This window comes from Exophiala dermatitidis (assembly GCF_000230625.1).
Source record: "Exophiala dermatitidis NIH/UT8656 unplaced genomic scaffold supercont1.1, whole genome shotgun sequence".
NCBI classification, from domain to species: Eukaryota; Fungi; Ascomycota; class Eurotiomycetes; order Chaetothyriales; family Herpotrichiellaceae; genus Exophiala; species Exophiala dermatitidis.
This window is the reverse complement of record NW_008751646.1, coordinates 2,229,750-2,243,996: the sequence shown is the minus strand read 5'-3', so window position 1 is coordinate 2,243,996 and position 14,247 is coordinate 2,229,750. Positions and strand designations below refer to the sequence as shown.

The following is a 14,247-nucleotide window of genomic DNA, read 5'->3' as shown; positions in this document are numbered from 1 at the left end:
AGGGAGCCTAACTCGCCTAAGTTTCCTACCCAACTCGCGCCGGCAATAATTGTCGCCTAGACCCCGAGGGTACCGGTGCCCTCCAGTTCCACCTCCACTTCTGCCTTCGCGTCACGCGTTTCTCAAGCGTGTCCAGTTTGTCCATGGCCTGAAGTCCGCAGCATTCACCATTCAATCATAACACCGCCTGCCCTGGACCTGGCGCATCGCAATCCGGAAAGACATCTAGTGGTATCTCGAGGTGAATTGTACTTGGTCTTGTCGTCGTGCGGTCGGTTCAATCTCTGAGTCCGATTGACTGCGCGCCCCTCGACCATCGAACAGCACGCGTGTGCATAAACAGCACTCTACCTCCTAACAAACCATGGAGGTCGCCTCCAGTCCCCCCAACGGCACAGCTGAGTCGCGCCGCAAGTCCGGGAGAGTGGTGCGCAAACCGGACCTTTTCTCGCAAGAGCACCACGACAGAAGCACTCTCCGCAACGGCGCCACGAAACGGAAGCGAACAACCGAGGCTACCGCGGCGGGCGGTGATGACGACGATGACGAGAATGAACAGATTGAAGAGGACGAAGAATCGGAGACCGAAGATGGAGACAGCGAAGGTGAGCCAGACGAGGAAGAACTCAAGGCCAAGCGACGAGCGCAACGAGCAAGAAGACCAGCCGCGAAGCCTGCTACGAAGAGAGCAAAGACGGCCAGTGGTCCTAGTACGACCTTAGCCATTCGCTCCGTCAATGCACAAACCAAGTCTGGGTCCAAAGCTTCGAAGGCCCAAAGGGCACGCGCTCGTCCCAGCCAGGCGCATCAACAGGGACTGTATGCCGAAGTGTTTGGAAAAGGTCGCTCTCCCGAAGACGCGGCATCTGTGTGGTTTCAATCCCTACAGGAAGACAGCGTCGCAGCCATACGCGATCTGATCAACTTTGTTCTGCAATGTATCGGGTGCAACTCCAAAGTCGAGTCTCAGGATATCGAAGACCTGGACTCTGTCCCCAGCAAGCTTGGAGATATTCTTCAAGAATACGAACAACAAGCACCGCCCGATTATCCACTCGTCTCCAAGCAAAAGCAATATGCGGGATTTCAGACTGTGTTGGAGGAGTTTTTCAAGGCCATCATCAAGATCCTGCATACTTCATCTGTTTTCTATGACCAACCCGAGGTCTACGATAACATCCATGTGTGGATAGCCACCATGTCGGGAGCGAATTACAAGTCGTTCAGACATACTGCCACCGTCATATCCCTGGCCATGAGCACAGCATTGTGTGAGGTAGCAAAGGAGTTACAGGAGACCATGGCAACACTCAAGACGCAGCTTGACGCGGAAAAGAAGAAGAAGAGTGTCAACAAGGGTCGTGTCAAGACGATCGAGGAGAGTCTAGCGTCCGCTGAGAAAAAGCTGGAAGCGATCGATGCTCAGCTGAGAGACGCCTTCGACACTGTCTACGTGCATCGATACCGCGATGTTGAGGAAAGAATTCGAGCTCCGTGTGTCGCCGCCTTGGGTAATTGGATTGTGCTCTACCGCAAGATGTTCCTCGAGGGACAATATCTCCGGTACCTGGGATGGGTGTTGAACGATACGAGCGCTGCCACGCGACTGGAAGACATCAAGCAGTTGAAGAACTTGTTCAAGAATAAGAAGAATATTGGCGCTTTGAGGGCGTTTACGGACCGCTTCCGACCCAGACTGGTCGAGATGGGAACAAGGGATGCCGACATCAGTGTCAGGGTCGAGGCGATCGAACTGTTGGACAGACTTCGAGATGCTGAACTGCTTGAGCCGGACGACATCGACACTGTTGGGCGGTTGATTTTCGATAGTGAGCCCCGTGTCAGAAAAGCAGTGGCCAAGTTCTTTGTCTCCAACATCGAAGATCTCTACCGGGCAAGCATTGAAGATCTGGAAGAAGAACAATACCAGGCAGCCTTACCAGCACCAGACGAAGTGGACGATTTCACGGTCCCTACACAAGCTTGGATCAAGCTCAAGTGCTTGGGGTCCATCCTTGCGGGCTACGACAACGACGAGGAATCTCTGGATGGTTTGAATGCTCAGACTCTACCTCTCAACTTTACCGTCGACTCGCGTTATACCCTAGCCACACAGGCCATCTATCCTTATATGCCGGAACTGCAGCATTGGGAATCCCTTGCAGGGTATCTTCTCTACGACCACTCTTCGATCCCCTCGGAAGCCAACGACGAAGACATTGGCCTCCAGATCCAACAAATCTACAAGCTAAGTGGAGGCGAAGACATCATTCTACTTGATGTCCTCTATGCATCAGTCAAGCAATACTTGCAGTCAATCATGGACACGCCAACAAGTCGAAAGACTAACGCAAGTAAAGACGAGATTCGGCAAAAGCAAGAAACTGCCGCCCAAAACCTGACCGTCATCATCCCGCAACTTCTCAGCAAGTATAGCAGTACGCCACAGGCGGCATCTTCAGTCCTTCGAATAGAGCAGTTGCTCGACATCGGTCTGATCAATGATTTGCAGAGCGGCGAGGCGGCTTATTCGGCCATCCTCGACGATATCAGCAAACAGTTCACATCACATTCGGACAAGAAAGTGCTGGCGGCCGCAAGTGTGGCGTTCCGCAACGCCAGGAGTTACGAGCAGAGCAAAGAAGCCGCAGACGCCAAAGTCCAAGAAATCTGGACCGAGTCAGTGACCACGCTCGCCAATCTTCTGCGCGGCAAAGACGTCGAAACGAGAGGCTCCCTTGACCAATCCATCCTCAGTGAAGTCGTCAACACCACACTACGTCTGGCCGAACTAGCCGGCATATACGACTGTACGCACATCATCGAAGGCAATCTGGAGTCTGGAACATCCAAGAAAAACCAAAAGGGCAAAAACGCGGCAGCAAGGAACAGCCAAGCTGGGACAACGACCTTGCTAGACCTTTTGCTTCAGCTCTTGAAACGAGGTGAGCCGGACGAGGAAACAACACCGGCCTCTGCCGAGCTAGAAGACCAGCTGTGCATGGCATTGATTGAGCTGTTTTCCCGCTACTTTCGATGGAAAGTAGTTGGCTTGAAGAAAGCCATTGCGGCCAACGACAAGGCCGAGCTGACGACGAGGAACCTGACCAGCTTTGCGATGACACGTTCGACTTTCGTCGAGACTGTTGCACCGATCATTCTGCTGCGGTCCCCCTTGGATCCGGTGCGATACACGGCGATTGTCAACGTGCTGGAGCTGTTCGCTCTGTTCTCGACCATCCGCAATATGCAGCCTGATAAGGGCGGCCAGGAGCTGGACGAAGATGTCCAACGCAACCTCCATAGCTTGATCACTAGTGTTCCAGAGGACATTCTGCGAGAAGTCATGGTCACTCATGAGCGGTTGGAGAAGTCGTTTGCGAAGAAGACGCGCCGAAAGATCGAGACGAGCGATAAGCACGACAAGAAGAAGACCAGGCACGCCGATACTCCCCCCGAAGAAACGCAAGAAGAGATCGAGAAGCCGCCGGAGGATTCTGACGATGAAGCTGATGATGATGATTCTGATTCTGGGGACGAGGATGACGGGGATGAGGCAGCAGCAGCAGGAGGCCGCAGTGCCAAGAAGCAAGCCGCCTTGCTCGCCGAACAGCATCTCTGTGAGTTGACGAGCAAGATCATCTTTGCCCTGGTTGGAGGCGCCATCAAGGACTCGGATGCCGAGAATGTCAAACACAGGTTGATGCTGAACCGCACCAAGTTGGGCAAGAACTATTCGACCCTTTTGTCGTACCTCGATGAGAAGAAGGAGAAGAAGAGAAAGACGTCGGCGAAAGCAAAGTCTACAGGCGAAAACAATGGTGATGGCGCAAAGGGTAAATCGACCAGGTCGTCGCTGCTCAAAAACCCCATCTCGGACGAAATGGTTCTTGAGGACGATGACATTGAAGATCCCGATGATGATGAGGAGCACGACGAGGAAGAGGCACACAGACAGCGCGAATTGCTGGAAGATGAGAACGACGACCGCATCGAAGATCACCAGGACGAAGAAGCCCAGAAAGACCGTCGTGCTGAGACCGATGCTGACGCTGCGGAGGACGACGATGATATCATGGGCGATTGATTCCAAACTGCCCGCCTGGTACTTACTTCTATGAAAGGGTTCGGCTTGACCTCCACTAGATGGATCGATTCGTGGATGAGACGTCTCCTGTCATTGTGCTGGATTTATGTCTGGATGGTTATGTGTCGGGTTTGTTTTTTGCTTCCTTACGCTCCAGGTGCTGGTCCCGGTGGCTGGTGGAGGATGATAGACCAGTACTACCACATCCCTAGTGTACTAGCTTTATTCAATCGGTCCACAGATCAGAGGTTAATGGTTCGAATTGCTGCAAAATTGAACAGGGCCTGAAATTAAAGAGTTGCGGTTCTTTTCAATTCGTCTTTTTGAACTTGTGCTTTTTGTCTTTATTGCGGCCGGTTTTGGCAGGTCGCGTCGGCCGGCTGAACAATCAGCAGCGATCTGTGGCCTCTCTTCTTTCTACAGTGACTCGAGCTTGGGATGTCATCAATGCTAACCCTGGTATCCAGCTGGTTGAGGCCTAGCTGATGACCCTAACAAGACGGCCATTTCCCCCTCTGCTAGAGATCCAAACATCCCTCGTCCTTTCCTGTCCTGGTTTTTATGTCCAAATTCCTGTCCTACCCATCCCGGTCTCATGCGTGGGTATCTTGACTGCCCCACTTCCATGTCGTCCGTCTCCGCTTTCTAGCTCGTGGAGCTCAAATGTCGGTTCTGTCATCCGCGTATGTCGCTTCTATGGAGACAATTTTGTTCCTGGTAAGACCCGGTACAGCATACAGGTGGACGGAATTGGAATGCGTCTGGTCTATTCAGCCTTGCCGCGGCTCTTGGGCCTTCCACCGCTCTTAACTCTGCGGGCTTCCGGACGTTGGATATGGTGGCTGGGAATCCATTCCTCGTTGTATGCCTTGGAGCCGGTGGACACAGCTGGGCCTTCGGTGTCGGAGTGGACAGCACCAACGTCGACCTTCTTGACCGGTGTCTTCTTCATTGGGCGTTTTTTCTGCGGGAAGTAAGGAGCGACCCAGATGGTATAAAACCAGTAGGCAACGCCGGCAGCAGATGCTAGGAGGAAGAAGTACAAGAAGAGACTGTGTCAAATGGTTAGCATGATAACCAGATATACGTGTATTGGAGGTTGCTTTTTTCGGGGTTCTGTCGTGGACCGACATTGCGTCACGCTTTTTAGACTCACATTTGCGGATCGAAGATGCTGGCATCAGGCTCGACGACAGAGACGGTGCCGTTGTAGGCTTGCAGAGTGTAGAAAGTGGACTGGGCATTGACAACGGCAGCCAGGTTCAGTCTCAGATCTTGCGGGTGCATGTTCGTCTGGAAGCGGTAGGGCAGGCTTTGCTTCTCGCCGGCAGGAATCTCGACGGCATATTGGGCCGTGGTCAGGTTGCGGACGATGCGAGGGGTTGATTCAAGCGTCCACAAGCTGCCACCGATGAATTGCACTGTGACCGGCTCGGGCTCTTCGTTCAGGAAGGAGAGCACGGCCTCGGTGGGCTTGCCATTGACCAGCTTGATGCCGAAGATCTCTGCATCGGGGAAGGATGCTTCGACCGTGACGGCAAGTGCAGGACTCGTGGAGGGGTCCTCAACTTCTTCAACGACTTCCTGCTGGTTATCCCAGTCTGTTAGCTGAGGTTCAAGTTGTGCGCGACCAGATGGGAGGTTCTGGTCGGATTGGGGGTTGTGGGATTGCTCACAGGTGCGGCTTGGGCAAAGGTGCCTGCTGCCTGGAAACCAAAGGCAAGAAGTGCCAGGTTCAAGAAGCGACCCATTTTGCCTGACGATAGGGTTCAATGGAGGAAAATGAAAGGGAAGGGAAGGGAGAGAAATCGAGCTGGTGGAAGTGGTGTCGTGGTCGTGGTCGAGAAAGAAAGGACAGCGTATCGCGCTGCGGTGGGTGGTTTTTGACGTGTGTTGGAGATTAGCTCACTGCAGCTGGTCTTTAGGTGCAAGTTGTCCCTGGATTGGTCTCGCCAGCGGTGGCTTAGGCTTACCTAAGGCCAGCTCCCTGATCAGGGGCGCATTCGGCATACCTGCTCGATTATCCGCGTATTATTAGCCTCCTCTGTAGAGATGCTGTCAAGTTCAGTGGTCGCATGAACACTATCGGGCTCTTCTGTTGGCTATTTTTATGCCCAGAATTGCTGCAACAGCGCAGCAACAGTCGATTGAGAATGATGCCGTAGCTACGACCTAGTCATGTTAGCAACGCTCCTACATCTCTCTGTCCAATGCATCTATCGAAACGCTGGCGCTGGTGCTCTACTATGAGGTAGTTAGGTACTGTGTATATAGCGCAGCGCTGTTAGCCATGCCAATCATCGTCGACTGCGTACAGTGCTAGCAGCTGCTGATGCTCAGCGAATCGCCCGCTTAAGCAGCCGGTAGTGGCGCCTATAAGGGCTCCTTAGGCTGCAAAGTGGATGGTCTCTAGGCGCAAGATAGAGGAGAGAGTGACGCGCTAGGGGACCCGCTTGAAAGAATGCCATCCAGTTAACGGCGCCATTTTGTACGCGTTTTGCCTTCCCCAGAATCGAACTTTTGGGCGCCAAAGAAAGTCACAAAAAAGTACGAGCCTGAGAGACTGGCACTGGCACTGCACTGGCATCCTGCGTCTTCACCTGCGTCTTGCATTCCTCTTCACCGCCAACCCAGTTCAATCTCCTTTCTCTCAAAGCCCCGTTGGACCTCGTTGTACATTCGATCGAGCAGACGACCTTTCTCAATGCCAGACATGGCCCGCTACGATCCTTTTTCGCCAACGTTCGATCATCCGTTGCTCAATTCAAGTCCTGACTACGGCTCGCGAAATGGCACATTCAGAAATCGCCCGATTGGGGCCGACCTGGGTGCGATTGCTCCCCAGCTGTCGTTTCGAGAGCGCAATAAACGCCTCCGCGGACTCGAAGAGGAGAAAAACCAATTGATCGAGGTAGGACCCTCGCCGGTCGCAGGCCAATGCGAATGCGAGTGCTAATTAGGCTATAGGATCTTTTACTTCAACTCGAGACTACCCAGAGCCAGCTTGACCGACTCCAGCTCGATCACAGCAGGGAAGCTCAGTTTAATCGAGAGGGTCAAATACGCGAAAATGCTTTACACGAGCAATTACTGCAGGTTAAAACGATAATGGTGCGCAAGGCTCTCTTTGGGTCTACTTCTTTGCGAAGATGTTTCTGACTCCTTTCCAGGACCGAAGCCCTTATATCATGGTTCTTCTCGACGGCGACGGCATGATATTCACCAAAGACTTGTTATGCAAAGGCGAGAATGGGGGCAAAGAGGCGGCCAGCAATATTTCTTCCGCAGTCGACGCCTTTGTGGCCCAGCATTTGCCTCATCTGCGGTCGCCCAATGTTGTCACAAGAATATACGCCAACGTCAAGTCACTCTCTGAGACACTGAGCAAGCTGAAAATCATTGAGCGGACTTCGCTTCTCGACGAATTTGCACGAGGTCTCAACAGTGCTGAACTGTCGTTTGATTTTGTGGATGCTGGATCTCGCTCGAAGGAAAAAGTGCGGGATCAGTTTAACTCGCATCTTTACAATTGCCACTGTCACCAGATCATTCTGGGCTGCTCCAGCGACAGTCACTACACGAATCTGCTTGAAGAGACTGCACAAGATGCGACAGTTTTGGACCACGTCACAATTCTCGAGAGTGTGCCGTTCGACAAAGATTTTCTGGCCCTCAAAGACCACTTTAAGACGTTAAAAATGGAAAATGTGTTCCGAAACACCAAACTCGGACCTTGTCCGATGCCCAAAGGTCCATTACAGGCTGTTACTGCAACTCTTCCGGCGTTGTCTCGAGTCGAGTCCAATGGTACAAGCGGGACCGCTTCGGGCTCGAGTACACCAGCGATGACCTGGGCGACGATGACTGCCCAACCTTTCATCCCGTCAGCTCCTGCCTCCAAAGCCAGCACGACCCGCACGTCTACTCCGACATCGATGAGAAGCCCTGAGGCAGTGGTATCCAAACCAGTCACCAAAGGTATCGAACGGAACCGGTACGGCCAGCGGGTGGATAAGGTCGATTCGTCCATCCCCAACCACGAGATCCAACGGATCAAGAAGCTCAAGCTCTGCAATATCTTCTATCTTCAAGGACCGTCGTTCTGCACTTCGAACAACTGCTCCCATTCACATACGTATCCGCTCTCCAAGGGCGAGCGCAGTGTTCTGCGCGAAGTGGCGCGCATGACTCCCTGTTATTACAAGCTGGACTGTTCCGACCCAGAATGTATCTACGGCCACCGTTGTCCGCAAAACAAGCCCGACGAGAACGGATGTTGGTACGGCGAAGACTGTCGATTCTACGGCTGGGGTCATGCCATCGACACCCGTGTGGTCAAGACGACAAAGGTCTGAGACTCCGTCCAGGCTGACGTAGTGGTCGATGGACAGGTGCTGTGCAATTGATACTTTCGGGGCTTGTCACATCTCGGGCGCCACGATGGAGGGATCGAGGACATAGTAATGACGGTCTTTCGGTGGGCAGAAAGCACAGATTTGCATTTTGCTTGGTGGAAGAATGGTGCATCGGACCTCGAGGCGGCAATCCACCAGTGTTCAAATAATACAAAATGATACCCAAGTTTTTTTCTCTTCAACGTGATGCCAGCATGGTCTGGCTGCTTCAAAGGAACCCAGAAATTAGATACTATTGCAGGACATCAGCCCGATAGTGATACCTCCGAATAGTAGATGGATTCGGAGTGTCTAATCCTCGTCTACGTAAATGGCACAGTGGGCTAGAGGTTGCTCTTGCAGGTCAATAAAAGCAGGCTTTTCCTCCTTGTCCCCTACTTCTTTTTCTTCTTCTTTCATAAACCCATCCATGATGGAGGAAACGCCACCCGGCGCTTGCACGACACCAGCAGGCAGGCTCGTGGGCAGTCCGGCGTCGGATAATTGTGCAGGCCGGGAGGAGACAAAGAGGCGAAGCGGGTGACGAAGGAGTCGATCCGTCAAACCACATTTCCAGGGGTTGGTGGGCAGGAGGGCGTCGTATACTCGGGGGTAATTCAAAGACAGCCATTCGGCGGCTCGCCCGAGCCCCTATGGCTGCCTCGGGCCCCTTTGGAGGTACTCGGGAGACCACCCACGATGACGTGTTCTCAGGTGATACGAGCAAAGTAGCTTGACCTCGGGGTGGTCGTAGGTAGATGGAACAGGCACCCTCCAAATTTCGAGGAGGATATCTCCATGGAGGCGGTCGTATACTCGAAAATAATCCAAAGACAGCTGTTCGGCGGCTCGCCCGCGCCCCTTATGTCCCCATTCAAGGTGCTCGGGGGCCCGCTCTCAACAACGCACCTACCTTTGAACGGTGGCAGTAAGAATCGCAGTTTGGGTTGGAAAATAGACTCTCTTCATAGAAAAGCCGAATTCCACGAAAATATCTCCGGGGAGGCTGTGCGGCCTTGTGTTCTGCATTGGAGTTGAGGCATGCGTCCGGCAGCCATGTCTTCCTTTTCAGGTATCAAGACGACCATCAGCGGTGGGCGAAGGTGGCTGTTTGGGCCTGGCCAGCGCTTTCTTGTGGATGTGATGGACAGGACGTAGGTAGAGGAAGATATGTACTTGGCGCCATAGGTAGGGTTGCAATGATATGGTGCTACTCTGCTGCCGTTGAGCACGGCGCTCGGCTTGGACTGCTGTTGCTTCTGCTTCGGCTTCGGCTGGTCCGGAAAAGCCGCATGTAGGAACATACAGTACCTACATTAGCTCTCTTGTGAAGTATACGTCTCCCGTCGCCGCTTTGGGACATTGAGCAGAGTTCTCATTTGCGGCCGGTTGTATGGCTGCAATCTGTTCGCTGCTGCAGTAGCTCCAGGTCGCACTTCTCTTGGTTCTGGTACTGCTAGACCGCCCTCAAGCAAAATGCAAGACGGCTTGATTTCATGGCCAGAAGTCGTTTTGTCGGGCCAGATAGTAATTGTGATTCTGATTCTGATCAGGGCGATCTGCTTACCTACCTTTTGCTGATCATGGTCAGCAGCTAGGGGAACAATTAGCGCGCGAAGGGACGTCGGCAGAGTTACAATCAGACCAGCGCCCTACCGTTTGTCGACGACATCGAAGGTATGTGCATCATTAGCCCATGAAGAGAGCCGTATGAATGATACCTGGCTGAGGGAGATGTGGGCAAGGCGCCTGGGAAGACGGCGTGACATGTCAGTATACCTGGTATGTAAGGTTGAATATAAATATAAATAAATTCTTGGCTGTTACGATGAAGTTGCTCGTTCGACCACGACTGAGTTTATCCATGGCCATGATTTCCCCAGCATGTCACTTTTCTCATTCCCAGTATTCGGCTTGACCCGTCACCATGCATGCACTGTATCAGACGAGGCTGATATATCAGTCCTGAGACGTCCTTTATCCCACCCACCACACAACCGCGGAAGGGCCTAGTGATCCATGATCGAGCAAGTCGCTTCCATGCCGACCGCGTAGGGTATATGGATTCGTCCTCGGGAATACAAGGTGAGTTGAACGAAGCAAGACTGAGCAGCCATAGCTTGAAGTTTCCTCAACTACAATCGCAAAGATACAAGGAAGCCGGGCTACCTGTCCGTATTCCACGCTGGACGAGACATGTGTATGGAAAGATCTGGAGAGTGGCATCCATTCCTTCTGCTCAATGAGCTTCCCTCATTTTCCGACTCTTGATCATGATTCCCCAGGAGAATTGGGAAGGACCGACGGAAATCCCTGGGTGACATACGAGGCAAGTGTCTGAAGCAGGTCATTTCATCCCGCATCCAGACTACGATTGTGACCTTCTCTCAATCAAAGTGTGGCCCCGTGAGTGTCACCAGTGTTCCGAGTCTTGTGGTGCGAGCATGCTCCAGCACCTGTTCTACCGTGGTGGGCTCTTCTACTCTCTCCAAGAACCAGACGTGGCTCGGCGCAGCCCGCCCTGGTTCCTTCTTTACTTTCAAGCATACAACACCCGCCGGACCAGAATTTATATTTCGCATATCTTGCTTTCTCCCAGACGCGACACGCATATGGGAAGAGCTGGTCGTTTCTGAACTCAGAAACGCCCGGCCGCCACTTCTGCCATGCTTTGTCCACAACTGTCCAGCATGATCTCACCATCTTGCTCGAACTCAAAGCCTCCACCACAACGAGTTGGGAATACCAGGTCCCCTTGAAATGATTCAGGAAGAGATTTTGTCCCACAATACCGAACCCCCACACGCTTACTCTTAAATCACCCTTTGGTATTGTCCACTCGGATTTCTACTTGTGTAGCAGGCATATGGTGTCACCCGGAAAAGACGAGATGCGCCGCACTGCCAACAACCGCAATGATCGCCAGCGTGAAGCACTGTCGCCAGGAAGAAGAGTTCGAGAGTCTTTGCAAATAGCGCCCTCCTGGATACCTCGAAATCAATTCAAAGGCAGCTGTTCGGCGGTTCGCCCGAGCCCCCATGGCCCCCTTTGAGTACACGGCGGTCGCCTGAATAATAAGTCCAGAAAAGGGGGCTCGGAGTAGCCGCCAAAACCGTTGTCTTGATTATATTTCAAGTATATGGCGGCCGCCCGCACAACAAGTCCAGGTTACCGAACCATACTGTTTACACCTCGATCTTGAGTACGGCGGCCTCCTGGGTACCTCAAAGGGGCTCGGAGTAGCCGCCGAAACAATTGTCTTGATATATTTCAAGCGTACGGCGGCCGTCCTAAGGACAAATACGTTGGCCACGGCTTATGAGGCGCAGGATGACTCGGCGCTGTGGGCTGTGGGCGTACGGGGCCAACTGCTGTCTGCCCACAACCAACACAGGGTCGGTCTGAACTGGCACGAGGAACAAGGTGAAGAACAGGACGAAGCGTAACACACAGAAGTATGAAAATTACTTTGGATCTTGAGACTGCTTTGGTTGGGACATCTTGTAACGATGCATGTTCATTCCTTCGAGATGGTCAAAAGCTTCTCGACTTTCGTTCCATGGATTCATCAACCTGCTAGTGATAGTACTAATTCACGTAACGTGATCATAATCAGCCACCCAGTGCCGCTTGCCGGCTTCAACAATCAATCAACCCATTACGCATACAGTTTCTCCCAGTCCGGAATCAAGACCATCTTCCTCCGGACCTGTCCCAAAGCATATGCCTTGCCGGCGCCTTTATCCTTGTCTTTGGCTGTGGTTTGGTTTGCGTCTTGATCGGGATTCAACAAGTCTGGAACCTGATTCTGTTCCTCGTTCTCTTCCGTCTTGATTGGCGGGGTGACCATGACCACGTCCTGTAAGAAATCGACTTCTGCCCCGTACCGAACTTCCATATCAGTGCCGCCCCAGTCGAGCGAGACTTTACCCGATTTATGGACGCGGAGTTTGCCCACCAGACCGGACGGGAGACGAGTAGGCTCCGACGCCGTCAACAAGCCTTCTGTTTCGAGGTTGGGTTTCGCAGCACCACTGACATCACCGGTCTCGGGGTCTTTCTTGACTTCTGCACCACCACCACCCGTAGAAACAGTGGCGTCGATATTCGGTTCTGCTTTGACGGCGACAGATTCCTGTTGGGCAACCAGGTCGGCGTCGAGTAGATAGGGAGTCATCGGCGGCAATTGGAACAAGAACAATTTCCCATCTTCGAGGATCTGTTCTTCATCGACGTTTTCGTCTTCTGTAATCTGTGGAGCAGCCAGCAAGAATTCACGCAGTTTGTCCGCGTCGTCTGCGACTCGTAGTCGTTCGGCCTTTTCTTCAATCGTCTCAATGGCCAGCCGGGCATCTCTGGCCTTTGTGGACGAGGATGCTTTTCTCAAACTGCGTCTCCTCATCTCGGGACTTGATGGCTGCTCTTTGACGAACACTGGATCATCCTCCACAGCAACGTCTGGATCTCGATCCACATCCATTGCGCCTTCATGATCATCCGCCACGGCCTGGTCCTGTGCATCAGAGGCTCTCTTTTTGATAGTAACAGAAGGTTTTCTCTTTTCGGTCGTTGAGCGAGCAGCTGTTGTGCCTGCTGCTTTTTTCTTTGCTGCTGCCGCCTCTTCTTCGCTTTCTCTCCTTGCATGAGGCGCCCGGACGGGTCTGAGACCGGTAGGCGGCCGATGAGTTCGTCTGCGTTGTTTTTGTTTTTGATTTCCTTTGCCTTTATGGATATCATCACCATCATCAGCCACTACTGCATCTTCTTCTTCCTCCTCTTCGCCCGAAGAGATCCAAATCCTCTCAATATCTCGCTTCGGCTCGTCCAGTTCATCGTCCTCCCCAAATCCTTCGCCGCCCCCGCTTCGTGTTCCACCACCACCACCACCGCCAGAAGAACCACCTGCCAACATTCCCGATTGAGACTCGTCATATTTGAATCCTGGCTGTCCATCCAGCATCTCGCTGTGCCCTTCGACCTGCATGCGCGATCTGGCACCGGGCCTCAATCCACTGCCTGCGCCGAACACGCCACTGCCAACACTGACGGGCCCTTCTCTGGCTCTTTCACCGCCCGCGGCGCCTCCTCTGCCTCCACGACCTGCGGCGCCACCGCGACCGCCGCGCGCGCCTCCTCGGGCATTCTTTGCCGCTTCTTCCGCAAGCCGGGCCTTCTGTCGCTCCGCCTCTTCTTTGGCAAATTGCTCCCGTTCCGCTTTGGTCTTGCGCACCACGCCTGCGCGTGGTTTCGGTTTCGGCCCCGTCGTCGTCGGTTTCGCTCCAGCAGCTGCAGGCTTCGCAGGCTGACCTGCTGGGGGGTCGGGCATGGTGTGGGGTGTGGAGAGCGAAATCTAGTAACGAACAAGGAACAGAAACTGCGCGGCTCGCGATAGATTGATAGAAAAGTATCAGCCCAGTTCACCGGTCTTCAGCGCATTTTCCGGTCGTAGTAAGGACGTAGGTCAACTCGAACCGCGGCTTTCGGCGAAAGTGTACTGTACGCGCAGGGTGGATATGTTAATGATGTTGTTAAGGCTGGCTCGAGACACTGGGATATGGTCTTTTTGATGAGCCAGTATTTCAAGAGCGACAGATCTCTTTCAAATGTGCAATAATGTCTGCTCGGAAAGGTTGCGGCGGTTCACGAACGTTTCTTTGAGGCCGCTCAAGTAAGACGCAATTATTTTTTTGGAGAACTTGAACTGGCAACGATCAAACCCCCGCTCCGAGTCTGTCGCAAAAGCGGCGAAGACCAAGTCCGTCACGT

At 53.1% G+C, this 14,247-nt stretch overlaps 4 protein-coding genes across 4 annotated transcripts; 2 read left to right on the top strand and 2 right to left on the bottom strand.

Moving 5' to 3' along the window:
• Positions 1 to 98: 98 nt before the first annotated feature.
• Positions 99 to 4,389, top strand: HMPREF1120_00802 (cohesin complex subunit SCC3). Its single transcript, XM_009154804.1, has one exon. It carries the CDS (start codon positions 365 to 367, stop codon positions 4,085 to 4,087), a length of 3,723 nt encoding a protein of 1,240 aa, XP_009153052.1. The 5' UTR covers positions 99 to 364; the 3' UTR covers positions 4,088 to 4,389.
• Positions 4,390 to 4,853: 464 nt separating this feature from the next.
• HMPREF1120_00801 (uncharacterized protein) lies at positions 4,854 to 5,838 on the bottom strand (the record flags this gene model as incomplete). The annotated part of the gene is made up of 3 exons (XM_009154803.1): positions 4,854 to 5,139; positions 5,244 to 5,674; positions 5,764 to 5,838. The coding sequence occupies 3 exons, from the start codon at positions 5,836 to 5,838 to the stop codon at positions 4,854 to 4,856; spliced, it is 792 nt and encodes a 263-aa protein (XP_009153051.1).
• A 766-nt stretch (positions 5,839 to 6,604) lies between these two features.
• On the top strand, positions 6,605 to 8,866 carry HMPREF1120_00800 (uncharacterized protein). Its single transcript, XM_009154802.1, has 3 exons — positions 6,605 to 6,998; positions 7,055 to 7,198; positions 7,258 to 8,866. The coding sequence occupies exons 1-3, from the start codon at positions 6,792 to 6,794 to the stop codon at positions 8,440 to 8,442; spliced, it is 1,536 nt and encodes a 511-aa protein (XP_009153050.1). The 5' UTR covers positions 6,605 to 6,791; the 3' UTR covers positions 8,443 to 8,866.
• Positions 8,867 to 12,139: 3,273 nt separating this feature from the next.
• HMPREF1120_00799 (uncharacterized protein) lies at positions 12,140 to 13,807 on the bottom strand (the record flags this gene model as incomplete). Its single annotated transcript, XM_009154801.1, has 1 exon — positions 12,140 to 13,807. One exon carries the CDS (start codon positions 13,805 to 13,807, stop codon positions 12,140 to 12,142), a length of 1,668 nt encoding a protein of 555 aa, XP_009153049.1.
• Positions 13,808 to 14,247: the final 440 nt, after the last annotated feature.